General features: G+C 35.5%; 1 protein-coding gene across 15 annotated transcripts in view; it reads left to right on the plus strand.

Annotated features, from left to right (window-relative positions):
* The window catches only part of ARHGEF12 (Rho guanine nucleotide exchange factor 12), a 149637-nt gene that overhangs the window by 45054 nt on the left and 77338 nt on the right, over positions 1-27245 (plus strand). For 7 of the 15 annotated variants that reach the window (XR_012423805.1, XM_074015456.1, XM_074015457.1 and 4 more), the window contains exons 2-3: positions 24668-24691; positions 26291-26376. The exons of 2 other annotated variants lie outside the window; for them this stretch is intronic. Coding sequence is in view for 4 of the 13 variants with exons in the window: in XM_005579949.4 (XP_005580006.3) it covers positions 24668-24691; positions 26291-26376 (110 nt within the window). In the remaining 9 variants the exon portion in view is untranslated. Of the gene's footprint in view, positions 1-3543; positions 3700-4440; positions 4533-24667; positions 24692-26290; positions 26377-27245 lie in introns of those variants that run through there. 6 more of the 15 variants (XM_065529112.1, XM_065529114.1, XM_074015461.1 and 3 more) reach the window with 2 other exon arrangements.

Below are 27245 nucleotides of genomic sequence, written 5' to 3' on the forward strand. Positions count from 1 at the left end.
TTCATGTAGTAAAATATATTTAGGATTCATCCATGTTGTGTAAATTAATAGTTCATTTGTTTTAAAAAATGTTGTAGTATTCCATTGTGTGGATGAATCATAATTTGTTTTTTCATTCCCCCATTAAAGGCCATTGTTAGTTGCTTTCAGTTTTTAGCATTGGGAGTAAAGCTGCTGTAAATGTCCATGACCAGGTTTTTGTGTGGATATAAGTTTTCAAGTCCCTTGTGTAAATACCTAAGAGTGTGATTGTAGGTCATATGGTAACTCTGTGTTTAACTTTCGACTGCTTTTGTTCTTTATAGAAATGGAGTCGTGCAGTATGTGCTCTTTTCTAATCTAGTGTCTTTCTTTTGAATTGTTTATGACATTTATCTGTATGAGTGGTCACAATTCATTTGCATTATTGACTAACATTCTAATGTATGAGTATATGGCAGTTTTAAAAATCCATTCTACTGCAGATGGACATTTAGGTAGTTCTAGCTTGGTATTATTACTAACAGTGCTATTTGGGAACCTTCACGGACATGTCTTTTTGTGAACATACATACACATTTCTGCCTAGTTGTGGAATTTGCTGGTTCAGCTTTAGCTGATTCTACCTAATAATTTTCTGGAGTGATTGTCCCAATTTATATTCTGATCAGTGGATGTAGTTTCTAGGTGCTTTATATCTTCATAAGTACTGTATATATTCATTCATTCTATTTCTCTCTCTCTCGTTGTGGTTTTAATTTACATTTCCTTAAAGTTGAGCACCTTTTTATATATGCATTGGTTATTTGGATAGTCAGAAAAATTAAGAAAATTGTAAATTTCCTCTGGCCTCTGAAAGCATTGGAATTTGGAATAAGGGGTGGCTTCCATTAGAAAAGGCAGTAAGGGGGCCAGGTGCAGTGGTTCACGCCTGTAATCAATCCCAGCACTTTGGGAGGCCGAGGCGGGTGGATTACGAGGTCAGAAGATTGAGACCATCCTGGCTAACACGGTGAAACCCCATTTCTACTAAAAATACAAAAAATTAGCCGGGCATGGTGGCGGGTGCCTGTGGTCCCAGCTACTCAGGAGGCTGAGGCAGAAGAATGGTGCAAACCCAGGAGGCGGAGCTTGCAGTGAGCCGAGATCAGGCCACTGTACTCCATGCAGCCTGGGTGACAGAGCCAGACTCCGTCTCAGGAAAAAAAAAAAAAAAAGAAAGAAAAGGCAGTAAGGGAAACAGTGTCTTTGCGGGAGAGCGAGGTGTTGGTTAAGGCAGCGTTTGGAGTGCATTCTATGAAGTTAAGAGTGTAGTGGTATTTGGTTTCTTGTGGAAAGAGTCCTAGAGCAGCGGTCCCCGACTTTTTTGGCACCAGGGACCAGTTTTGTTGTAGACAGTTTTTCAGTGGGACTAGGAGGGTGATCGGGGGAGGACAGGTAGTGGGATGGTTTCAGGGTGATTCAAGCGCATTACATTTATTGTCTACCTTATTTTGATTATTATTACATTGTAATATATAATGAAATAATTATATACTCACCATAATGTAGAATCAGTGGGAACCCTGAGCTTGTTTTCTTGCAACTTGACGGTCCCATCTGTGGGTGATGGGAAACAGTGACAGATCATCAAGCATTAGATTTTCATAAGGAGCGTGCAACCTAGATCCCTCTCATGTTCGCTATAGGGTTCCTGCTCCTCTGAGAATCTAATGCCGCCACTGATCTGACAGGAAGTGGGGCTCAGGTGGTAATGTGAGTAATGGGGAGCAGCTGTAAATACAGCTGAAGCTTCACTTGCTCACCACCTGCTGTGTGGCCTGGTTCCTAACAGATCATGGACCGGTATTGTCTGCAGCCCAGGAGTTGGAGACCCCTGTCCTAGAATACACAGTGAAAAAGTTTGATAGAGAGGGGAACAGTGGAAGATTTTTTTGGAAGAGAGATGTCACATGATTAATGGATGACTAAAGTTTTGTTTGGTGATCTAGGATGATAGCGATGTTGAGACATGAAATTAGTTGGCTTCAAGTTCTAAGCTGTCCTGTGTGAGAAATTGCCTCATCAGCCAACACAGGCTTTGACATATGGGGAGCTTAGTGTTTCTTAGGATCCTTGGGCTGGTCAGAAAGTGCCAAGCATCAGAGAAACATGAGACCTCGGTATACGTGGTGGAAGTGTAATGATAGCGGCAGGCAGTAGTCTAGTCTGCCTTGTTTTTAGCAAATCTAGACTATTGTCTTGATCAGTAACTACTTCTTTAGTAACTACTTACAGGGTTCGATAAATTTGTTCTTTCATTCCATGTGAGAATCATTAGTCTATAGTTTAGAAGATATACAGAACCTTTTAAATACATACCTATACCTTTGTGTAATATATATATTATACCTGTACCTATATATAATATATATTTTTTGACTACTTTTGCCAAGGTATGTGTTCCCTGGAAGCTGATTCTTCATAGATCACTAACTGTAGTTGTGAGGTTCTGTGAGTTCCTTCAAAATTCACAGAACCTTGAGCTATAATTTATGTGGATAAAGTGATTACTGGGATTTAACTATTATAAATTAGATATATTCAAATGTTTTAAGGAGTATGTTTTATAAAACAACATGTTTTTCATTCATTACTTATATATTGATCCCAGAAATTGTGTGCCTACAAATTGTCAAGTTGGGTTGATGCTTCAGAAAAGGAAAGTAGAGGTTGAGTCGTCTTAGTATAGCAATGCATTTTTTAGAGCAGTGTTTGAGGCAAATTATTGTTTTAGCAAAATTACATGGCTTCTAGGGATTAGATTGCATGAGTCTGTCTCTTGTTCCTCCCTTATTCTACTGTAAGTGGCCAGGCTGCTATAGTTAACAGAATGCCAGACATAATGCCTAGGGCATAGTTTGAGACCTGGGAAGATTCACAATAATTAAACATAAACAGACAGAGTAGCATGAAGAAATTTCAATCCTCCCAGTCTTGCTTACAGACTTAATTAGGCTTATTGGGGCAGAAAATATTTTTCCTCCCCCCATGTTTTAAATCTGTTTCTCCTCTACTCCCACCTCCTGTCCCAGATTTTCTTTGAAGGGGTAATACTACCAACAAAAGATTTTTTTTTTTTTTTTTTTTTGGTAAATCCTAACTTATTTGGTTTATCTGGCTTTACGAAAAGGAGCAGTAACAACAACTGAATTTTAAGGTATTTGAGGGACTCTATTTTTTGGCACTGTATTTGGGAAATTCCCAATTTAAAAATCATACTGTATTCAAGAAGAAAATTAGGGGTTTTTTTGTGGCTTTATAATTGAATCTTTTAGGCAAGTATTTTTAATTTTATGGGAGCTATTTGGCCTGTTCTGCTAAAGAATTAGCCAAATCCTTGCTTTCTTTATATTATGTATATTTTCCTGAGTGTTATTCTAGGGAAATGTACATGGATGCTGTTCTCTGTCTTTCCATTAGCAGCGCAGTGTTGGGCTTCGGATGATGATGGTAGATGATTGGGGGTGGGAGAAGAGGTGGGGTTTCTTCTTACCATCCCTCTTGTGGTCAGTAAAATCATCTGACAAATGCCTTTCCAAGGATATCGAATGTATATGTAAAGAAAAAGCTTAGGATTGCTAAGGGAGTGGTATTTTGGTGAGGATTTCATTTTCTTCTACTCCATGGAAACAAGCCTTTTGAGCTTTTGCTTGTCTGCTGATTTTTCCGGTGATCCAGGTAATCTACAGCAGTCTTTGTTTTCTGGGTCGTGTATAAAATGGAGCAAAATGGTAGAAAAATAGCTTCAGTGAAAGGATGTACCTGTAACAGGAATAAAATAAAAAGGAAAAGGATATTTTTACATTGTTCATTATTATTTCTCACAATAGCTTTTAGGATTTTTATCATGTTTTAAAAAACCTAATTTGACCTAAGGAAGAAAATTCCTAGTTTTGAAAACCCGTACCTTAATTGCTTAGCTTTAGAACAAAGGTTTTAACATCCAGCATTGCAAGGATATCTTTATTCAAAAGAATAGGATGCAGCATTCTTCTGTTACCTTTTTAGAACTGAATTGGCATAACCTGTCTTGAATCTGAGAGACTTTGACGTATTATTCTGTGAATTGTGATTTAATTATCTCATGCTTCAGGATGGTTGTTTCCCTTTGATACCCAAGAGACCATGGATGGGATATAGGGGGTGGGGATTAATATTACAGTGGGGGAAGGGAGTGTTTTTACAGAGTAATCTTCCTGTTTTTGCATTGGAAACTAAATTGAAATATATAATCATTTGGAAAACGTGGTGTCCATGGCACCAAACAATCTTATCAACTTGAATTATTTTATCCTTTGTTCAGTTTGTGGTATTTTTGCTCTTGTCAGCTAAAATGTTGATTATAAATTTGAAGAAGCTGCCGAGTTGCTGTGATGGCACTGGAATTGCATTCTGCTTTCTTTTTCTTTCCAATTATAGCTGCAAATACAGGAACCAAGGGATGAACGTGAAAAGAAGTAGTGTAAAATGCTGAAGATTTTTTTGGTTTTCTCTTGAAAGTATTTTTCATGGTGAGAATTATTTTCTTGTGGACAGAAAGAGCTAGGACCATAATTGATGACATTAAAAAGCATTTAAACGCTACAGACTTCTCTGTTTAGGAAAGACAGACTGAAAACATGTTGAAGCGTACTATGGAGCTTTCAGTTAATTCGATTATTTACATCATGGTATGAGTTATACTGTTTGCCACATTTTGAAAGCTGTTTGACTTTTCAGAAGTATTAACAAATTAACAAATTCTTACTGAGCATTTACATTATGCTAGGTACTTTAGATATATATCGAGTTTATAGTCTAGTAGAGGATATAAAAAACTCATGCATATGATGTACCATTTTTGGTGCAAGCATGTAAGTATTGCAATGTTATATATTTGTGTACTGACATGTAGGTATTTTACATAAGCTACTATATTTAATCCTCATAACAACCTAGTCATGAAATTATTGTCATTCTTGTTATCGCATGCACATTAGTCCAAACAAGCAAACAAAAATTGTCATTCACTTTTATAGATGAGAAAATTTACATTTTGAGAGGTTAAGTAATTTACCATAAGTAACAAAGCCATGGAGTGATGAAGCCTGGGTCAGTCAGACTCTAAAGCTCTTTCCACTGTTTGTATATGAATAGATGAAAGCATTTTTATCATGATTATTTGACATCACAAATAGTGATGCCAGTGAGTGAAAAGGAGATAGAGATCCTAATCTTTATGCCAAGAACTGAGTGATGGAGCAAATCATTTAACATCATCTGTAAAGTGTGAGGGTTGGACTAGGCAATCTTGGTTCATGATTCTATTCAGTGTAAGATATTCACATATGGTCTATGGAAACAATTCTTATTACTTTAGAGTTTTTATTATATTTAGTTTCCATTACTGATCCTTCATAATCTGCTGTACATGTTGGAGTGTGTGTGGTGGGGAGGGGAGGGTGATAGAGTGCATATCGTCTTCTATATTATGTACAATATACATTTATTTATTAAGATTATTATTGTCTGTCATCTTCTTCCCTTCCCCCAAATATGTCACAAGGACCTAGACTAGTCCCTGGCTACATAGTATGCAGTTATAAATTAACTTTTTGAACGAATGAATAAATAATAGACTTGTATAGTACATTGGCAAAATATAGAAGTAACTTCATAATTCTTAACACCAAAAGATTCCCTGGAGGCCAAAATTACTAATCTTTCCATTACAGTGATCCTTTAAGGAACTAAGTGTAAGAATCTTAAAAAGAAGAACACCTACGAAACAATCAAATGTAGTCAAGTAATCTTAAGTTTGCTGGAATTGCCCTTTACAAAATTATTGGTAGTATAGAACTTGGTAACCATAGGTTTACCCAGGATTCCATTTGAAAATACTTTACTAAAGCATTCCATATAAGCCGAGAAAAAAAGCAGCAAAGTGTCTCTTTGGTTTATTTATGTGTTGCTGTATAGATAGTCTCAAATGCTGTAAATTTACAATGGGTAGAAAATATTCAGACCGTTGAGTCTTTTGCTTAAAATATATTTCATAAAGTATAACATAACGTTTACTGGTAGTTTTGTTTCATTTAAACATTCGGCTTCTTGAGAGTTTTAACAGTTTTATTGAGATGTAATTGGTGTATAATAAACTGCCTATGGTTAGAGTATAATTTGATAGATTTTGATAAATATACAATTAGGAAACTATCACCAAAATTAAGAAAATAAACATGTTCACCCCAAAGGTTTCCTTGTTCATTTTCATAATTTCTGCCCACCTCCACCCCTCCTCACCCATCCCCAGGTATACTCATTAACTTGTCTTTGGTCCTTATAGAGTAGTTTGAATTTTCTTGCTTTCTTTCTTGTCATTATAGGTTAATTTGCAGGTCTTTTTGTAAGTGAACTCACGTAGTTTGTGCTCTGTGTGGTTTCTTTTACTCTACATAATTATTTTGAGATTTGTCTGCGTTCCTGTGTATCATTAATTCATTTCTTTTTATTGCTGAATGATATCCCATTGTGTGGATATACCACAGTTTATCCATTCAGCTGTTGAGGGGCATTTGGGTTGTTTCAAGTTTTAGACTATTAGGAATAAGTTTGCTTTGGACATTCACGTACAGGTTTTTGTGTGTACATAAGCTTTCATCTCTTAGGTAAACAACTGAGAGTGGAATGGCTGGATTATGTGGTAGGTATATATTTTAACTTTTTAAGAAATTGCCAAACTGTTTCTCCAGGTGGCTGTATTGTGTTACATTCCCATTAGCAACATTCCAGTTGCTGCACAACTTCACTAATAGTTGGTTTTGTCAGTCTTTTTAATTTTAGCCATTTAACTATGTGTGATGGTATCATATTATAGTTTTTATTTGCACTTCATCTGATGACTAAAAATGTTAAACATATTTTCATGTGTCTATTTTATCATCCATATGTCTTCTTTTGTGGATTATCTGTTCAAATCTTGTTTTTAATTGGGCTTTTAGTTATTGGGTTGTAAGAGTTCCTTATATGTTTGGGATATAATTGCTTTTATTTTATTTTATTTTGCGACGGACTTTTGCTCTTGTTTCCCAGGCTGGAGTGCAATGGTGTAATCTCGGCTCACTGTAACCTCCGCCTCCTGAGTTCAAATGATTCTCCTGCCTCAGCCTTCCGAGTAGCTGGGATTACAGGTGTCCACCACCATGCCTGGCTAATTTTGTATTTTATTTTATTTTTAGTAGAGACAGAGTTTCACCATGTTAGCCAGGCTGGTTTTGAATTCCTGACCTCAAGTAATCTGCCTGCCTTAGCCTCCCAAGGTGCTAGGATTACAGGCATGAGCCACTGTGCCCGGCCATAAGTCCTTTTAGATATATGATTTAGAAATCCTTTCTCCCAGCCTGTGGCTTGTATTTTCATTTTCTTAGCATCCTCTTTCTCTCTTTAATACTTTTATTGAGATAGAATTCACATTTCCTTGAGCAACAGTTTTAAACTTTGAATTCTAATTTATCATTTTTTCTTTTATAGATTGTGCTTTTGCTATATCTAAGAAATATTTGCCTAACCCAAGGTCACACCTCTTTGCTTCTGGTGTTATAGTTTTGGGTTTTACTTTTAGGTCTGTGATACATTTTTAGGTAGTCTTTTAATTTTTGATTTTTGTGGGTACCTAGTAAGTGTATGTATTTATGGATTACATGAGATATTTTGATATAGGTATGCAATGTGTATTAATCACATCAGGGTAGATGGAGTATTTGTCACCTCAAACATTTATCTTTTGTGTTACAAACAATCCAGTTATATTCTTTTAGTTATTTTTAATGTACAGTAAAATTATTTTTTACTATAATCACCCTCCACTACCCTTCCCAGCCTCTGATAATCATCCTTCTACTCTCTGTCTCCATGAGTTCAGTTGTTTTAATTTTTAGCTTCCACAAATGAATGAGAACATGTGAAGTCTGTCTTTCTTTTGCGGGCTTATTTCACTTACCATAATGACCTCCATTTCCATCCATCTTGTTGCAAATGACAGGAACTCATTCTTTCTTATGGCCAAATAGAACTCCATTGTGTATATGTACCGCATTTTCTTTATCCATTTGTTTGTTGATAGATACTGGCTATTGTGAATAGTGCTGCAATAAACATGGGAGTGCAGATAACCCTTCGATATCCAGGAGTGTCCTAAATCTAAGAATGTGTCATATTATTTTTTCTTTATTTTTTCTCCTCCTGCTGTTCGGGGTCTCTACAGTGTCCCCTACTCCTTTGTTTTATTTGCACACCTGGGTAGTCCCTTTCTAATCAAAGGATAGTTGGATCTGCATTTCACGTCTGTGATCTTTATGTTTAGGGAAATCCGTTTCCTGGTCAAAGCCTACCAGACTTCCTTGGTATCACTCCACAATTTAACAGATTTGGCAAGTATGTTTTGTAGTTAATGGTTTGAGATCATAATCATTTCCTTCATGCTCCTCCTGCCTTCTATTTTTGCTTTTAGTATTGAGGAAGGTTAATGGAATAGAATTGCTTTTGCTCTCTCCCATCTTTACCTGGAATTGAACACATATTTATTGAAGGAATGAGTGGTTTGCAGGAATGTTGCCATTCAGGTGGAGACATGTTTCTCTTCAAATGTATAGCTGGCAAGTTGCCATATGACACAGAGATATTAACTGAATTCTCCACTGAGCTCTGGGATTAGGAGATACAGATTGTGTAGGATTGGGAGTTCTTTCTATTGGCTTATCTTTTCCTAAAACTGTATAACGGGATATGAATACCTTTCTGCCTAAGTATCTTGTCATTATACTAGATCTAGTTTTCTGAGTCTCACTTGTGAAAGCTTTTGGTTAACTATTAATGAAAAACTGTACAAAGGGAAGATGATAATGGTTTTTGTTGTAAGGTGGTAGTCCAGAGGTTGAAAGCAAGGGTTCTAGTTAGACTGTGAGGTTTTGAATCTAAGCTCCCTCATCTACTAGTTATATAGCTTGTATATGTTACTTAACCTCTCTGAACCCCACATTTCTCTTCAATAAAACAAGGCTAAACATGTTACTTATCTCATAGAATTATAATTAAATGAATTAATGCATAAAAAGTACTTAAAGCAGATACTGTAAGTATGCAAGTAAAGCTACTCAAGTTTCGCTATTATTGTACTGATTTTAATTGTTAATTATTGTTCTTACAGATAATGGATGACGTGTTTGGAGCTATCACCTAGCATAATTTTTGACTACCAAATGTAGTTTGAGACTTTTGAGTGTCTTCAACTAACCATTCTTCCCAAATGAATATTTTTCAGGGAAGCTAACCCAGGAAATGTGACACAGTTTACTGTATTGTTCCTTACCTCTATGATGTGTGTTTATTCTAGCTGGTTCATCTCTTCCTTATACACAAGTTCCACAGAATGATTTTTTTCTAATAAGAATTAAGAAACCTTTGTTCTGATGATGAGCTCATTTAAATTTGGGTTTAATTTAATAGAAAATTAAACTAGGTTTCCTTAATGGGGAATCTGGCCAATCACCATCCTCCACCCTCCCCGGGTAGAATTTTTTCCAGGAATTAAATAGCTCTATCTAGCAGGGTCTTCCTGCCTTTGGCAGTGGAGCAGTACAAAGGCCACATTGAGCATAGCTGCCGGGGAAACCCTTTTTCCTTCTCTAGCCTATAAATGCTGTTCTGTCTCTGTGAAAAACCCTGACATCAGCTCTTGGAAAAATCCAAATACTTGTGTTAGAACAAGGCTGAAACACTTGCCTGGGCAGAGACTAATGGCTGAACTATAGTTCTAAGTTTACCAGATTGCGTTTCAGTCTTGTTATGCTTTAAAAAACAAAATAAAAACTATGAGTTTCAGACAATAATCTAGAGAAATTAGGGTAGAAAGCACAACTTAATAGTGCCTCCCATTCTTTACTAGTTTCTTCTTATTTTTCTCTTTTTTCTAAAAATCTGCCTTCAAGATAATGTGAAATTCTTGCTTGAGGAGCGAGGGAGAGAAATAATATATCAACATTATAGCCTTTATGCAGTGTTTTCCACATATTAGATGCTGCATAAGTATTTGGTGTTTGAGACAAAATAAACTGTAAACAAAACAGACTGTACTTAACTTCCTTAGTGTTCAAATTAGATCATGATGTAAAACTCTCCAGTGGTTTTCCATTATATTATGAATAAACTCTAAGCCTGTTTCTATAGCTCACAATCTTAGGTTAGCTGGCCCCTGTCTGCTTCTGTGGATCTCATTTCAGCACTACTCTACTACTCTCTTGGTCATTTTCTATGCTTAAGCCACAGTGGACTTTGTGTATCTCAAATACATTTATCTGCTTATCCTTTGTGACTCTTGTACTAGCTGTTTACTTTACCTATAATTCTGTGGCCCAGATCTTCCTATGGTTGGCTCCTTCATTTAAGTCTCAGCTCAAATGCCTCTAAGGTCTTTTTTGAATAAACTAAATTAATGTATTTAGTCAAATAATATCTTTTTTTAATTGCACTTACCATGATTTGAAATTCTTTGGTACAATTATTTTTTTGTGGAGTTTATCTTCCTCCTGTGGAATGTAAGCTGCTTGAGAGCAAGGCCCTTATCTGCTCACTAACGTAACCTCCAGTGTCTTGAACCTCCTGGCATAGGTTGGTGTTTGTGTAACTCTGTATGCACTTGGCTGCCTGTAACGGAAAACACAAGTCAAACTGACCTAAGCAGTAACGCATTTACTGGCTCACATAAAAAAGAAATCTAGAGGTAGGCGTCAGAGATTTTTGATTTAGGGACGTAACTATGTCAAGGGCCCAGATGCTTTCCATCTTTACAGTCTTGCCATCAAAATCAGCCTCATCCTAAACTAGTCATTAAAGGTGAATGCAAAGTAGCTGTTAAGGCCGCTTGCTTCTTCACTGAGGTTCAGTGGGAGGGAGAGAAAGAAGTTTCACATCGTTCTGTCAAGAATAAGGAAATACTTTCATAGATGCCACCAGTGAACTTTGTTTCTACTTTCATTGGCTTTTTCGGAACCAATTTCTTACCCAAGAATGGAATTACTGTTAGGCCAAAAAGGCCCATCACTGTTGCTACAGATGGAGTTGGCTTGACCTGAGTCATCTGGACTCAGAGGAATAGTAGATAACTGAATAAAATTGGAGTTCTCTTAGAAGGAAGGCTGTGGTTTCTGGGGTAACTTATGTCCTCTATAGTTCTCAATAAAAATGTATGTAATGAATGAATTCATGTAGTAAAAATGTATTGAATTGTCAGGCATATGCTCAGCACCGTAATACTTAATTAGAATACAAAATCAAATAGAATGTGGTCCTTGCCTTCAAATAATTTAAAATCTAGTGAGAGAGTCAGACAAGTTAATGGAATATTAAAATTGCTTTCAAAATCAGCTGATTAATTAAAATAATTTAATTTAAAAGATGAAAAAGAGAAAAGGGGAAGCAACAGATGAGATAAAAAGCAAATAGCAAAATGATTGACTTAAATACATCAGTAATCACACTAAAGGTAAATGGTCCAGACACCCCAATTAAAATGTATAGACTATCAGATTAGATGAAACAGCAAAGCCCAAGTGTATGCTATAAGAAACACACCTTAAAATTAAAAATACACAATGTTTAAAAGTAAAAGGTTGGAAAAAGATGTGCCCTGCTAACCTACATTAAAGGAAAACTGGACCACATTAATATCAGATAAAGTAGATTTAAGATTATGGAATATCAATAGGAATAAAAAAGGTAATTTCGTACTGATAAAGGGTCACTTTAAAAAGAAGACATATCTAGGCATGTATACACCTAATAACAAAACTTCAAAATTCGTGTAACAAAAACTGACATAACTGAAAGGACAAATAGACAAATCTACAAACATTTTCAGTTATTTTAGTATCCGTTTTTCAGTAGTTAATCAAAGTAGATAAAATAAGCAAGGATATAGAATACTTAAACGATACTGTTGACCAATTTGATTTAATTACATTTTTGGAACATTCCAGCCAACAACCAAATACTTCTTTTTTTTTTCATGTTTGCAAACAAATATGGGACATTTACCACGACAGACAAAATTCTGGGCTGTAAAGTAAATTTCAATAAATTAAAAGGATTCAAGTCATACAAAGTATGTGTCCTGGTCACCATGGAATTAAATTAGAAATCAATAAAAGATCTTTGGAAAGTCTCCAAACATTGGAAAATAAATAACACAATTCTTAGTCAAAGTAGAAATAAAAAAGGAAATGGCAAAGTATTTTGTATTGGATGCAAATGAAAACACGACATACCAGAATCTGTTGGTTGCCATTAAAGCATTACATAAAAATTTATAGCATTAAACACCTGTTAGAAAAGAGAGAAGGTCTAAAAGCAATGACATCAACTTCTTTTTCTTTTCTTTTATTGTTTTTTTTTTTTTTTTTTTTTTTTTGAGACAGGGTCTTTCTCTGTTGCCCAGGCTCAAGTGCAGTGGTTTGATCACTACAGCCTCAACCTCCCGGGCTCAAGCCATCCCCACCTTATCCTCCCGAGTAGCTGGGACTACAGGTGTGCCCTGCTAATTTTTTTTAGTAGAGGTGGAGTCTCACTATGTTGCCCAGACTGGTCTCAAACTCCTGGGCTCAAGCAATCTTCCTGCCTCGGCCTCCCAAAGTACTGGGATTTCAGGCGTGAGCCACCGCACCTGACCAACTTCATTTTAAGAAACTAGAAAAAGAAGAGCAAATTAAAACCAAAGCAAGCAGAAGAAAAAAAAAATAGAGATGAGAGCAGGAATCAATGAAGTAGAAAACAGGTAAACAGTAGCAAACATTAACCCCAAATCTAGTTCTTTTGAGAAAATTAATAAAATTATTAAACCTCTAGCCAGCTGATCGGGATGAAAGGAGAGAAGACAAACATTACTAATATCTTAAATGAAAGAAGTGATATCATTACAGATTCTTCAGATATTAAAAAAATAAGGGAGACTGGGTGCGGTGGCTCACACCTGTAATCCCAGCACTTTGGGAAGCCGAGGTGGGCAGATCACTTGAGGCAAGGAGTTCAAGACCAGCCTGGCCAACATGGTGAAACGCCATCTTTAGTAAAAACACAAACATTAGCTGGCATGGTGGCACGAGCCTGTAATCCCAACTACTTGGGAGGCTGAGGCATGAAAGTCGCTTGAATCCAGGGGGTGGAGGTTGCAGTGAGCTGAGATGGCACCACTATACTCCAGCCTGGCCAACAGAGCAAGACTCTGTTTCAAAAAAAAAAAAATGATAAGGGAGCATTATAAATAGCTTTGTGGCAATAAATTTAACAATTTAGATGGAATATGGTTGGTAATTTTATAAATTCCAATAATAATATATACAATATGTAAGTATATATTGCATATACATAAAACAGAAAAATATGTAAAATACATATGCACTCTGTGTGTATGTGTGTATGTAATGACTGGGTAGGTTTTATGCTGGGGTACAAGATTGGTTCACCATACAAAAATCAGGCAATGTAAGTAAATGGATGGTAAATGGTGGTAGCTAGGTTTCTCAACATCTGAAGGGAGCTAAGCAAGGGAGAAGACTGAAATGAACCCGATGGAATTAGATTAGAATTAGAGGTATCAGTATGAACTCATGCTGAGCTTAATATAGATACAGATATATGGATAGCTACAGAAACAATTATAGATATGTTGTATTAGCCTCTTCTCACACTACTAATAAAGACATATCTGAGACTGGGTAATTTATAAGGAAAGAGGTTTAATTGACTCACAGTTCCACATGGCTTGGACAGCCTCACAATCATGGCAGAAGGCAAATGAAGAGCAAAGTCATGTCTTACATGGCAGCAGGCAAGGAAAGCTTGTGCAGGAGAACTCCCCTTTATAAAACCATCAGATCTCATGAGACATATTCAATATCTCAAGAACAGCACAGGAAAAGACCTCCCCTTCGTGATTCAGTTACCCCCCACCAGGTCCCTCCCACAATGTGGGAATTATGGGAGCTACAATTCAAGATGAGATTTGGGTGGGGACACAGCCAAACCATATCATATGTATGTGTGCCCCAGTTAGTATAACACATACATTTCCCTGCTCTCTCTGCTGAGAGGGCCTAGAAGTGGTGACATCTCAGCAGCAGTGAGCGCACCCAGCTCCTGGTTCTTGGTTACTAAATATCACTCTCCAATAAAATAGCTCCTTGGAGAAATGGTTGACTCTAAGGCTGCAATAGGGAAAATGCAAGTTGAACCTAGAGTGCCTTGTAGTGCCACAAACAAGAAAGTGCTCAAACAGAAGGGTGAGAGCATGTCACTGGCATAAACTGGAAGAATTTGAGCAAGATAATAAATAACATAGTATTGGATTAGAACTCAAAGTCTAAAATAAACATATATGAGCCCATACTGATATAAATGATTACATAAATACATGGATGAGAAAACACAAATCTTCCTTACAGAAAAATTGCAAATAGTATATGTAGATTCCTATTCCTCCAGGAGATGGAGCTTAATCCTCTCAGATGCTAGTGTGGATTGGGCTTCGTGACTTCTTCAAAGAAAAAAATATGGCAAGGGAAAAATAGTAACTTTACAGGGAGACGTCGAGCAAACACTCCCTTAACCAAATGACCACGGTTAACATTACTAGTGATAAGTCATATTGGTGTCATATATCCTCTGATGGGTGATGAAAAGGGTGCTTCAACCCTGTGGTATTCCAAAAATAGACCCACATTTATATGGAGAACTGATTTTCAAAAGTGCAAAAGGCAATTCAGTTTCAACAAACGGTGCTGGAACAATTGGATTTCAATTGGATATCACACTCTATATAAAAATTACCACAAAATATATTGTAGACCTAAAAGTAAAATAGGAAGTCATTCAACTATTAGAAGAAAATGTAGGGGTAAATCTTTGTGATTTGGGGTTAGGCAAAGATTTCTTAGGTGTGATACCATAAGCATGGGCAGTGACCTAGTTTCCAAATAAAGTCACCCAGATATGGAAGTTAAGACTTCAGCATATCTTTGGAGGGAACACAGTTCAACCCACAACAACTATAATGGTTTCCAATTAGGACTGCTTTCATGTTTAATACAGAGAAGCTGAGAATCTCTATATGCACTTAGTGCTTTTCACATACTACATAAGAAATGCATCTTCCACATTTATGTTTACTCTTCAAATGTGTTGGTGTTGTCATTAATAAAACACAAATTCTCCTGAAAATATTATAAATTGTAGCTTTGGGCATTTATTCAGTTTGTGGATAGTACCATAACTGCTATTATGTATGTCCCTGGGTTTTGTTTGTTTGTTTGTTTTCTACTTTCAACAGAAATAGGGAGTCTCTCACCGATTTCTCGTGCCTCACTTTGTCACTTGGGCATTAAAATAATTTTACCCTGGCCCTTTGTCTTACAAGGTCTGTTGCCAAAACGGCTTCTTCAGCTTCTGCCGCTGTTTCCATAAAGATTTGACATGAGTTCTTGCAAGTGATCTAGGGGATGAGTGTGTCCTCTCTTTTCTGTTTACCTAGTACCCACAGAAACTCCTTTCATCTCTAGTCCAAACTCCCATCTGGATTCCTTACTATAAATGAATTCATCCCAAGGAAGAAATCAAGGGGGAGTGTAGAACTTGGGTTACAAGGATATTTGTTATAACATTCTTTATTATGCTGAAAAATTAGACCCAGCCTAAATATTTACAAAAGGGAACTTGTTAATTAAGTAACCATATCACAGGATACTTTGCAGCTATCAAGAATTATTTAGAACTATATTTTTTAAATATTTATCTGATTTGGAAGTCCAATATATAAAATAAATAAAAAACAAAGCAGCTCTGATGTGTGGGGAGTCTGGAGCCCCATCTATACACTCCCGCTCTGGGAGGGACCTCTTCTAAACCTCTAGAATTTTATGGAGCACAGTTTGAAACCAGCACTGTAGTGAAATATTTAATATTGTAAACATATGTTGATGTTTTATTAAGTTAAAGTTATCAATATGTCCAGTATGCTTTAATTTTTATGAAAAGAAATTTTAAACATTGTATACAGAAATCTATCTCTATATTGGGAAAAGATGGGAATATATGCATAAAAATGCTGGGTATTGGGATTATGGGTGATTTTTGTTTCCTATTTTGTCTTTAGTTTTTAAAAGTTTATACATGTACTTCTTTGGACATAAAGGAAGTGAGACATTTCTTCATATTGAAGAGGCAGAGAGAACCATTGCTTTATAGGAAACTACACTTTGGAAAGATGGCAGTCTCATTACTCAGTCCCCTGAGAGAGGAATTATCTTGAAAATGTAATAAAAATATTAGTAACAGATTTACTAGTGTCAGTGGTCTTGTGTGTTAAGTATATTAGGATAAGCCACATTTGTAACAGCTAAGGGAGAAAACATAACTTAATGTCAGTGTTACACAGTGAACTTTGTAGAGCAGTGATTCTCAATTCTGAAATGTAAGAGGAATGTCAGAATTCCTAAAACACTCATCCTCCAACCTTTCAAATTCCGTGCTGTGGTAAGCCATCGTTACTGATAAGATTATATCCCACTTGTGATTTCTTTGTTTTGGGTCAAGAAAAGCTTTTGTAAAAGCAAGTGTAAAATGGCATGCATATCATTCATTTCCTCATTAAATCAGAGGTCCTTTTATCTATGGTGGTTTGAAAGTCTGGGGTATTCAGATTTGACAGCAGAAAGTGTGTTTTTTTGGTGATAAAATAAGTGGATTGCTAATTCTGATTGAGGAATTGTTAATGTTTGACACCAGAACCAGAGCACTTGTGAAAAGAAATCTCTTTAGTACAAAACCAAAAATTTAATTACAGCGTTTGTTTTAACTATAGCCAATAAAATTATTTTTAGTGAAAAAGAATTTCCTCAGAAGAAAATGCTTTCTATGAATGCAGAAGGTGTTATATAGAAGATTTCATTGTAATAATATTGGTTATGATCAGTTTTTTAAGTTTTATCTTTACCTGTATTTTATATTCACATAGCCTCTAAATTTTACATATTATCCATAATACATTTCTTATACAATTAAAAAAATTCTAAGTAGAAAACACGAAATATGTTCAACCTTTATTCCATTAGAGTTCTACTTGGAAAGTGTTAATATATAAGGTTTTTATTTCTCCATAAGAAATAGACCTATATAGTCAGGCACAGTGACTCATGCCTGTAATCCCAGTGCTTTGGGAGGCCGAGGCTTGAGGATTGTTTGAGGCCAGGAGTTTGAGACTAACCTGGGCAACACAGCAAGACCTGGTCTCTACAAAAAAATTCTTTAAAAAATTAGCTGGGTGTGGTGGCATGCACCTGTGGTCCTATCTACTTAGGAGGCTAAGGTGGGAGGATTCCCTTCAGCCCAGGAGTTTGAGGTTACAGTGATCTATGATTGTGCCACTGCACTCCAGCCTGAGTGAGAGAGTGAGACATTGTCTCCAAAAAAAAAAAAAAAAAAAAAAAGAAAGAGAAAGAGAAACAGATCTATGTCAAGTTAATTCAAGGAGATTGTACACATTTTTAGAGCACATGAGAACTAAGTTTATACTTTTCTGATTTCCTGGGTTTCCTTGATGATTTTTTGGTAAATCCTTGTCTGTTTAGCTTTGTGGCATTTGTATGTCTGTGATTGGGCTTCTTTGTACTCAACCAATGAATGCATACCAACTGTAACACCTGAAGGCAGGATCATGAGTAAATACTCTGTGATTTGGGGTTAGTATAGTTTTGGTTGTTTTTCCTTCTCCTGAGATTTCAGAAATAAAAGATTCCTATTCCTGTGACTTTTTTGGCACACAGTGAGAAATCTTTAATACATAAGATAAGTCATAATTAACTTGTCAAATCACTTTTTCTTGCTGCAGAATGATATTTTTATGAATGCCTTAGGTTTTTTCAATTGAAAAATGCAACCAAACTGCAAATATACTATGATTTAAAGTGGTAATGTCAATTTAAATTTTGAGTAGTACTCTTTTTTTAAATCATAGAGTGCTCTATGTTTATTCAAAAAAGTGAAATATTATTAGACAGTATTTTATATATTAATTTTACATTTAAATAAAATTCTCAAGCTCAGACTGAAAAGTAAATGCTGTATGTTGGAGCTTGTCTCAACGACACTTAAAAGCTAAGACTTTCTACTTTTTCAGAAGTACATTTATATCTTTTGGCAAATGTGTAGAAAGCAGCCTGTCCTAACAAATTTTGTTCACCTATTCTCACTTCAGTTTAAAGATTTTTAAACATTTAATCATAATATATTTTATATAAAATATTTATGGGAAAAATGCCCACCCTTGATTAAGAGGACTTTTTTTCTACTCTTATTTTTATTATTTTTACCAGTATATTCTGAAGTAGAGAAATGTGAAATGAGGTTAAGATTTAAATTCCTAGCAAACAGAATCATGCATTGCCCCATTTTATAAGTCATGAGATCATTTTGTAGAGTCCAGTTTATTGTTTACCTTTATTAAGTGACATTAATATCTCTTCCATAAGCATGGATTTGATAGTTTGGATGGTGTTTAGTGAGGTGAGGATACTTGTTTAAGTATTTTGAGGATCTCCTCCGTTTCTGGCAGTTCTTTCTACTTGGTTTTCTGAAGTGAATATAGTCTTAAAAGAAAGTATAAGGTACTAGTAGTCAGATATTCATGATCACAAATGAAAGTGGTGGAGAAAGCTTTTAAGAAATATTCACAAAGGTGATAATTTTCCAGATTGTCAATGAGGAAATGAAAGTCTCTAATAAGCTGTTATATTAATTGTGAGCTACATTTCTCAGTCAGCAGCAGCTAATAGTCGATCTATAATAGCTCCAGCAGAGGGAATAAAAGTAATTTAGAAAAAAATTTACTATTTGATTTGTCAAAGTGTGTCCAGGAAGTAAGAGAGCCTAACTAAGGGGCTGTTGTGCATTTAAGCTCTTTGGTAAAAGTGGTGATATACTAAGCTATGTTTAAGAAGGTAATTTGAGATTTTATATTACATGCTAGTGAATCATTTTTGGATTTTGCACCAGAACTGAGCTCTTTGGTCCCTGCCTGTCTGTGGTTTGTGTTGCAAGGTCCAGAGGCTTAAAACAAAGAACACCATGGGAAATTCTCCATGAGTCATTCTGTCAGCTGTAGCTTCTGTTTTAGAGTCTTTTGGATATAACTAGTATTTTAATGCCAGCTCTCCTGGCCACTTTTCATGCTTTGGTTCTATATGCTAATAAAAAATATGTCAGTATGGCTATTGTACTGTAGATAATGTTCAGACTTCCCCCCGCCCCCCGCAATTCCACAATTTTTAGTTCTTTTAATGGCTCTAAGCTAGACCAGTTATAAATTGTAAGTGGTGAAAGGGTTTATGACTGTTTATTTTGTTGTTGCTGCGAGGTAAGCGGGTGGTCATTTAATACTTTTGGTTCTGTGAATCTTACTATCCAGAGAACTAAAGATTGAATTGGCAGTTCAGCTGGAGTCAGCACTATGCTAAATCCCTGTACTTAAGAGCTCTTATGTATTGCAGACAAATGTCCTCTTAGCTATTTTGTTATTTTGTGAAAAATAATAATAATAGAGCAAGGCAGTTCAGATTCATATTAGTTTCAAATTTTAAGCACTATGTTTTAAGCCGTTCTAATTGTTTTATAGAAACAGGTAAATTAAAAACTTGATTTAAATCCAGCCCACAGGATGCCTTAATCACCTTTGATATTTTAAAGGAGATGAGGAAATAATGGACTTTTTTGCTAGTAAGTGGCAGGTATGGGCAACACAATTTCACTACGTTTGAAAACACTTTCCCTACTTTTCAGGAAAATTTAAAGTGCAGATTGCAACCTGATTTTTTTCTTACAGTGTAGCGTCTGAGAAGTTTAAGTTTTGGCATGAATTTTCTGTGATACAACTTGGTAAATTAAATCTGTGGTTTCGCCGGGCGCGGTGGCTCAAGCCTGTAATCCCAGCACTTTGGGAGGCCGAGACGGGCGGATCACAAGGTCAGCAGATCGAGACCATCCTGGTTAACACAGTGAAACCCCGTCTCTACTAAAAAATACAAAAAACTAGCCGGGCGAGGTGGCAGGCGCCTGTAGTCCCAGCTACTTGGGAGGCTGAGCCAGGAGAATGGCGTAAACCCAGGAGGCGGAGCTTGCAGTGAGCTGAGATCTGGCCACTGCACTCCAGCCTGGGCGACAGAGCTAGACTCCGTCTCAAAAAAAAAAAAAAAAAAAAAAAAAAATCTGTGGTTTCATCACTGGCTTTGAATTATACATTTCTATGCATTTTACTTAGCTAAAAACTTATTTGAATATTTAGTCTTTAAATTTATTTTTTCTTTTCTACTTAATTTGAATACATATCACTAACATTCAGATTTTATTTTTGTTCTTCTTAATAGTAAATACATGAGTGGTTACTGCTTGCTAGGCAGTGCTTCTCATTTTCTAATTTAATCCCAAAACAAATTTGTGAGGTATAGGTAGAGGTATTAGTAATTATGTTTTAGAGGAGATGCTTAAAGAGGTTAAGCAACTTGTTCAAGTTCAAACAACTGTTAAATTGTGAAACTAGAATATTAACCCAGTTACGTTTGTTTCTGAGGAGTCTGTTGCCCCCCAAGGCCTTGAAATTTTAGGGAATTTTCATTTATAACAATCAATAATACTATTCCCATCCCACCCTGTCCATTTCTGATTTGCAATATTATAGTTTCTGCACTGATATTTACATCATCTTATGATGGTTGAGCTTTAAAATTACCTTAATTGTTGTCTAATTTGCAGAGTTCTTTGTCTAGTAACTCTTCTCACTGGAGTGGGTTCCAATAAAATGGTGCTGTATTTCACTCATTTCAAGTTACTGTGTTTTTTCTCCTCATTTTAACATCACTAAAATCAGAGTGTATCTACTAATGGAATTCTTGATAATTCTAAATTTAATAGGTAACATTGTTTGCTGATAAAATCTTAACCAGTATCCAATGTAAGAAAAATTTGTTTAACCATCTCCCCTTCATTTCAACCATTCCTTATTAAGAAGAACCAACTAGAGTCTCAAATGCTCCTTTATAACTAAACCCAGGGAAGACATATCTAATACCCTAGAGGAGAGAGAAAAGGGTATGAATTCAGGTTTGAGTGTGATATCAGCATTTCTTCTCATATGGTTTCAGAACACTTCTCACTCAAGTATTGTTGGAAGGCTCTTTATGCACTGAAATCAATAAAAGAAAAAAGATTTCTAGTAGGCTATTTATTATAAGCAAATACATGACAACATAAAACTTTCTGGTCCTTTGCAATTTTTTAAGTCCAGAAGAAATTCTTTTTAACAATATTAAAGGACTATTCCAGTTATAAAATTGTGTGTTTGTGTATGCTTGTTAGAATAATTAAACTTGGTTAAGATGTAAGTCCTACTCTAGTATACATTATTTATTGGGTAAGGGTTATTTAACTACCAAATCACATTTCCCTCTACACTGTAATAACACATTGGGAAGGACCACCTAGGGCTTTAAAATTAGAACTCAGAATTTAACAAGGAGAAGGCATTCTGAGTTGAGAGAATAAATGTATTCTGAACATTTAAGGCCTTTGGTTAAGATTTCTAAAATGTAGCTGTGCTTAATATACAAAATCAAAAGCAAAGGCAGGCTAGGAGCAGTGGCTCACACCTGTAATCCCAGCACTTTGGGAGGCCGAGGCAGGCGGATCACTTGAGGTCAGGAGTTCGAGACCAGCCTGGCCAACATGGCGAAACCCCGTCTCTACTAAAAATACAAAAATTAGCCAGGCGTGGTGGTGCGCAGCTGTAACCTCAGCTACTTGGGAGACTGAGGCAGGAGAATTGTTTGAACCCAGGAGGTGGAGGTTGCAGTGAGCTGAGATCTTACCACTGCACTCCAGCCTGGGTGACAAAGCGAGAGTTCGTTGAAAAAAGAAAAGAGGAGGGGGGGGGAGGGGGCAGCTAGCCACCATATCCCAGTGACTCAGAGACTCAAATTCCTGATAATTCTTTGCTTTATTAATCATGGTTCTTCATTTTGAAATTTGACTTTTTCTGCTATCGATTAATAGAAAAATATATACACACACACATACAAGTAAACACAGTATATTCATTGTTGACCAAATGTCCAAGTTATCAATACAATATTTTCAAAAACCAGGCACAGTTTCATTAGGCACCTGTAACATTATGTCATAATCACATACAGCTGTTCTACATAAATATCTAACCAAAAGATACTGTCATGATTTCATGATTAGACTACACAGTGGACAGGGACTTAAAAATACAGGAGTTTTGTTCACCAGAATTTATTTCATTGGACTAATGGTTGAACTGATTTGTTGTTTAGAACCTGGCCCCTTTTTAGCTTTCAGACCTGTCTTTCTGTAGCAGTTATAGTATTGATTATCTACTCTTCCTTCCCTTCTGGGACAGCCCTTTCTCTTTTCTAACTCATCTTCTTAATCTCCTTTATTGGCTCCTACCTCCATTCTCAATCATGCAGATGCTAGTTTCTCCCCCAAATTTGAGCCTTGGCATTTTTTCAGATTTCCTTGTTGTTTTAAATTTCAGTGACCATCAGTAGGTTGATGACTCAAATCTGCAACGTTAGCCCCAAGCTTTCTTTGAGGTTCTAGCTTTCTATTTCCAGCTCTCTGATTACATCTGTCTCAATATTCAGCATATGGTAGGGATTTTGCAAAACTATAGGATTAGCTTGGTGATTTTCCTAGCTGAAGCAGAGAGAACTAATGAAATAGCCAAGAAGGTTCTTGACATTGTTACTTATGCATATAAGCATATATGTACACACATATGTACATATGTATTTATTTGCTTTAGCAGATACTTTAAAGTAGAATTCAATGATTAGAGAAAAAATTATGATTTTAATATTATTTGAGAAGTTCTTAATCTATACTTTATTGAATGTAGTAAGTAGATTATGATAAGCAAGTTGGACTGTGGGTGTAGTCCTTGTTCATTTTCTCATTCCATTTCTGTCCTCTTTTTTCCTCTCCTTTTTCATTACCTTGTAAGAGAAAATAGCTCAGGAAACTGGTTTACAATCAGTAGTCTGGGAACTTCCGGGATTCTTGACCAGCATCCCCCTGGATGTTGCATTCCCTGACGCAAGCAGCATTGTTTTAGGGTAGGAGTTTTTATAATGGCTGTGAGGTCGAGCGGCTAAGGTTGATAAACGACAATTGTTATCCTTTGCAGAAACTCAGTTGGAATCCTTTTCTGTCAACTTGTATGTTCATCTGTAAATTAAGAAACATGTTCCCATTCCCTCCCTCTCCCACCTCAACAGTTATGGACAGACTGCTTAGGAACTCCTATTTCTGAAGATTTCGTGGTCTTCTGTAAAGTCAGTTTGTTCTCTAGAGCAGTGTCATCTTGTCCCAGAACCCCCTTTACTTATTATCACTAGTTCTTTGTGAGTTAACATGCTATCACTGATTAGGAAAGGTCTTAGATTCTTTGTCTTTTTCCATGGATCAGTTTTGGTTTAAATAGGTGTCGAAGGGAATTGTAAGTCAGCTTGTATTTTAGAGGTTTTGTTTCCCATGCCAAATGAACTGTAGTCATTGAAGTATCATTGTATTATGTTTATTTCTTACTGTCTTTACTAATAGGCTTTTTAAAAACCCTAGTTTTACTGATGTTCTTAATAAAGTACTGTTCCTATTACTAAATAATCTTTACATAAAATGCTATAGGTTGAAATAATTTAAAATATAGAAATGAAAACATGGGATGATATTTGAGAAGACTTAGATTAGCATTTATATATAGCATCAAACGCTTCCAGCAGTATTCATTTAAATACTGCTTCCATCAATACTGCTTCCAGCAGTATTCATTTAAAAGAGAGACAACCAGGAGGAAAAGCTGTAGTTCTTTCAGCTTATAGGACCCCCCAGAAAAACAAAACAGGAAAGTACCTTTTGTTTTCTACTTTTGGAAGGTATTTTTTCTAACTGATCGTACTTTAATGTTAATTTTTTTCTAGATATCTGTAATTAAATCTAAACCTAATAATTGAGGATCATGATGACATAGATCAATAGTGCAGTAATCAACACCCAGATATTTTGGGAAGTAGTGTGAAGTGATGGGAGGGAAGGAACTTTCCCTTCTAGGAAAACAGTGAGAATAATATTTTAATGACAAAATATTTATTTTTGTCTTGATCTTTAAAAATCTATAAAATGGAAAGAATATCTCTTCATAGAGATTTTTTTTCAAGATTAAATGAGATCATACATGTGAAAATAATTCATAGCGTTCAGTAAGCCCTTTATAAATTTAGCAATTGCTGTTATTATTGGGATTTTTAAAAAGAAAAGCTATATTCTAGGACAGCTGGTAGTAAATGCACTGGCCGTTTAAGATTTAACAAAGTAGTTAAGATACTTAAACATGGTGTTCAACTTCTTATTCCTGCAGTTTATTGATTCTTGCTATTGGAAAGTTACCATAAGATTTAAATCTCTTATTCTGGTTCAGTAGGATGAATAAATTTAGTAACAAAATCTTATAAGTAAAATAACTCCATCTATCCTTATTTTTTCTTTGTTTCAGGTTTCCCCTCAAAAAACCTATAAGGTAAGTTTGCTCAATTGCACTTCATACTCAAGTTTAGGTTATATTTTAATTATAAACATGCCTTTGAAATTATGGTGGATTTTTGTGGTTTTTGAGAATGTGTATTCAAGTAATTCAAAATTTCAAAATGTTTTACAAACTTAAAATATAAAAGATGTTACTTTTTCTGGAAGACAGCATTGTTTTGATAATACTTCTAATATAAGCATTTAAAAAATTTGTTCAAAATGATATTTAAGGTCACTCTGAAGAGACTTAATTTTAAAATCTATTTGTGACTGTTTTGAATTATGAGTAGCTTGGGAGGTGAAAATGGAATGCTAGTTTTTGATATATTTTATCACTTGTGTAACTATAATTGCCTTTAGTTAATGAACTTTGGCACTAGTTTAGTCTTAATTACTTTATTTTTTAATCTTATTTTATTTTTTTTGAGACTTGTTCTCGCTCCATGGCCCAGGCTGGAGTGCAGTGGCGCAATTTCGGCTCACTGCAAGCTCCGCCTCTCGGGTTCACGCTGTTCTCCTGCCTCAGCCTCCCGAGTGGCTGGGACCACAGCCGCCCGCTACCACGCCCGGCTAATTTTTTTGTATTTTTAGTAAAGACGGGGTTTCACTGTGTTAGCCAGGTTGGTCTTGATCTCCTGACCTCGTGATCTGCCCTCCTTGGCCTCCCAAAGTGCTGAGATTACAGGCGTGAGCCACCGCGCCTGGCCTAGTCTTAATTACTTTAAGACAGTGAAGAAAAAATTCCAAAATGTTCAAATATATCTATGCCTGTATCCATGTCTATATATTTATTCATTTCCAGGTATTAAATGCCTCTTCCTCAGTGTTTTTGCTTTCAGCATTTCTTCTGTTATCTTAATTATCATAAATATAAAATGTAGGTAGTATGTCATTCCTAATTTTTATATTTTATCATTTTTAGTGTCAGCATAGTCCAGGATCCAATGCTAACCTTGGCATTTCAGTGAATATGTGTATGTGTACATGTGTGTTATTGTTATAGTCTTGTCACCCAATCATTATCTGATCAGTGTAATTGGCTAAGCCATAGAAAAAATAATAATAATAATGTCATTTATGCTTAAAGTGGTTGGCTAAGACTTCTGTGGCTAGAACTACCTAGGCAGGCTTAAAATGAGGCTTGCCTAAGGCTTGCTTTTTAAATTTTAAACCATTCTCATGCATGCTGTATTTATGCAGTGATTTTGAACTTGACATTTCATATGTAGAGTTGGAGAATGTGTTTAATTCCTTTTAGGCACTGTGTCTTTTTTTTTTTTGTCTGTTAAATGGAAATGATAGTATTGACCTGTGAAAACCATACAAAAAAAATGTAAGCAGTTACTTCTAAGAATAAAAGAGACTTTAATGCTGAATACTATTTTTAATTATCTTAAGCACTTTTTGTAATCGAGTAAATAGACTGTGTATCACCAAAACTTATTGAAAAATGTAATTAGAGAGGCTTATGGTGCTGTGTAAAGTAAACTGATTTCCTAGTTTCTCTTGTAAGATCCACTTTTGGAATTTTAAATTTTTTATTCTAATGATTTTCTTGCACTGAGCATTTGATTACTTTGCTTTAATTTAGGCATGGAAGTATTTTGAACCGAGAGTCACCAACAGATAAGAAGCAGAAAGTTGAGCGCATTGCATCACATGATTTTGACCCCACAGGTAAAACACTATTCATTCTTTCAAAGAATATTGAGAGTAGTGAAGTTCAGAATAATAGAGCTTAAGCTACCCGAAACACTCAGAAATAGTTGTTTGATCTGTTTTAGGACTCTCACATTCCTCCAATTATATCATAATAACGCCTTTGCATTTAGCAGGAATGCAAGCATTTTTAACTTCCAACACTGTACATTCCACTACAGAAGTATCATTGTAGAGTATATTATATCTTTAAATAGTGATAGTAATAGAAATGATTATATAATAATTGGAGATTTGGTCAGATCAAGGACTCAGTATTAAGTTGAATCTTGGTATAAGCAGTAGTATGTCATAAAACCAAGGCTCTAGCAACTCTACACTTCTGTAGTCATCTAAAAATTCAATTGTGATTATGGTGAATTGGAGTTTTAGATAAATCAGTTTCACAAATTAATGATTGTCTCATTTTAGAGTAAACAAATGAATAGAAATTCCTTTCTCTTCAGTTAAAAAGTATTCTGAACTTAAAGAACTGTCTTTCAACCTAAGCAATGTCGTCTTTCTTAGGGTTGTCACGTTAACAGACTTTCAGATTGATCTCCTTATATAACATACAGGCTTTTTCCTTTTGCTTTCTCCTTGTAAACTTACTCAGTATTTGATTCATAGAAAGTGCTTGGTAATCTTGCTTTTGTCATTTGAAACTGACATATATTTTTTGTGCACATACGATTTTATTCAGTTGCATGTCCCTTTGACAAGAGACGAAGTAAATCCCGCAATCTCAGATACATAAAAATAATGTTTCTATTTTTAGGTATTTTTACTTAGAAATATAATTTTAAATATAGAGAATACTATGTTTTATGTATCTAAGACATTTCTTA

This window comes from Macaca fascicularis, chromosome 14 (assembly GCF_037993035.2).
Source record: "Macaca fascicularis isolate 582-1 chromosome 14, T2T-MFA8v1.1".
NCBI classification, from domain to species: Eukaryota; Metazoa; Chordata; class Mammalia; order Primates; family Cercopithecidae; genus Macaca; species Macaca fascicularis.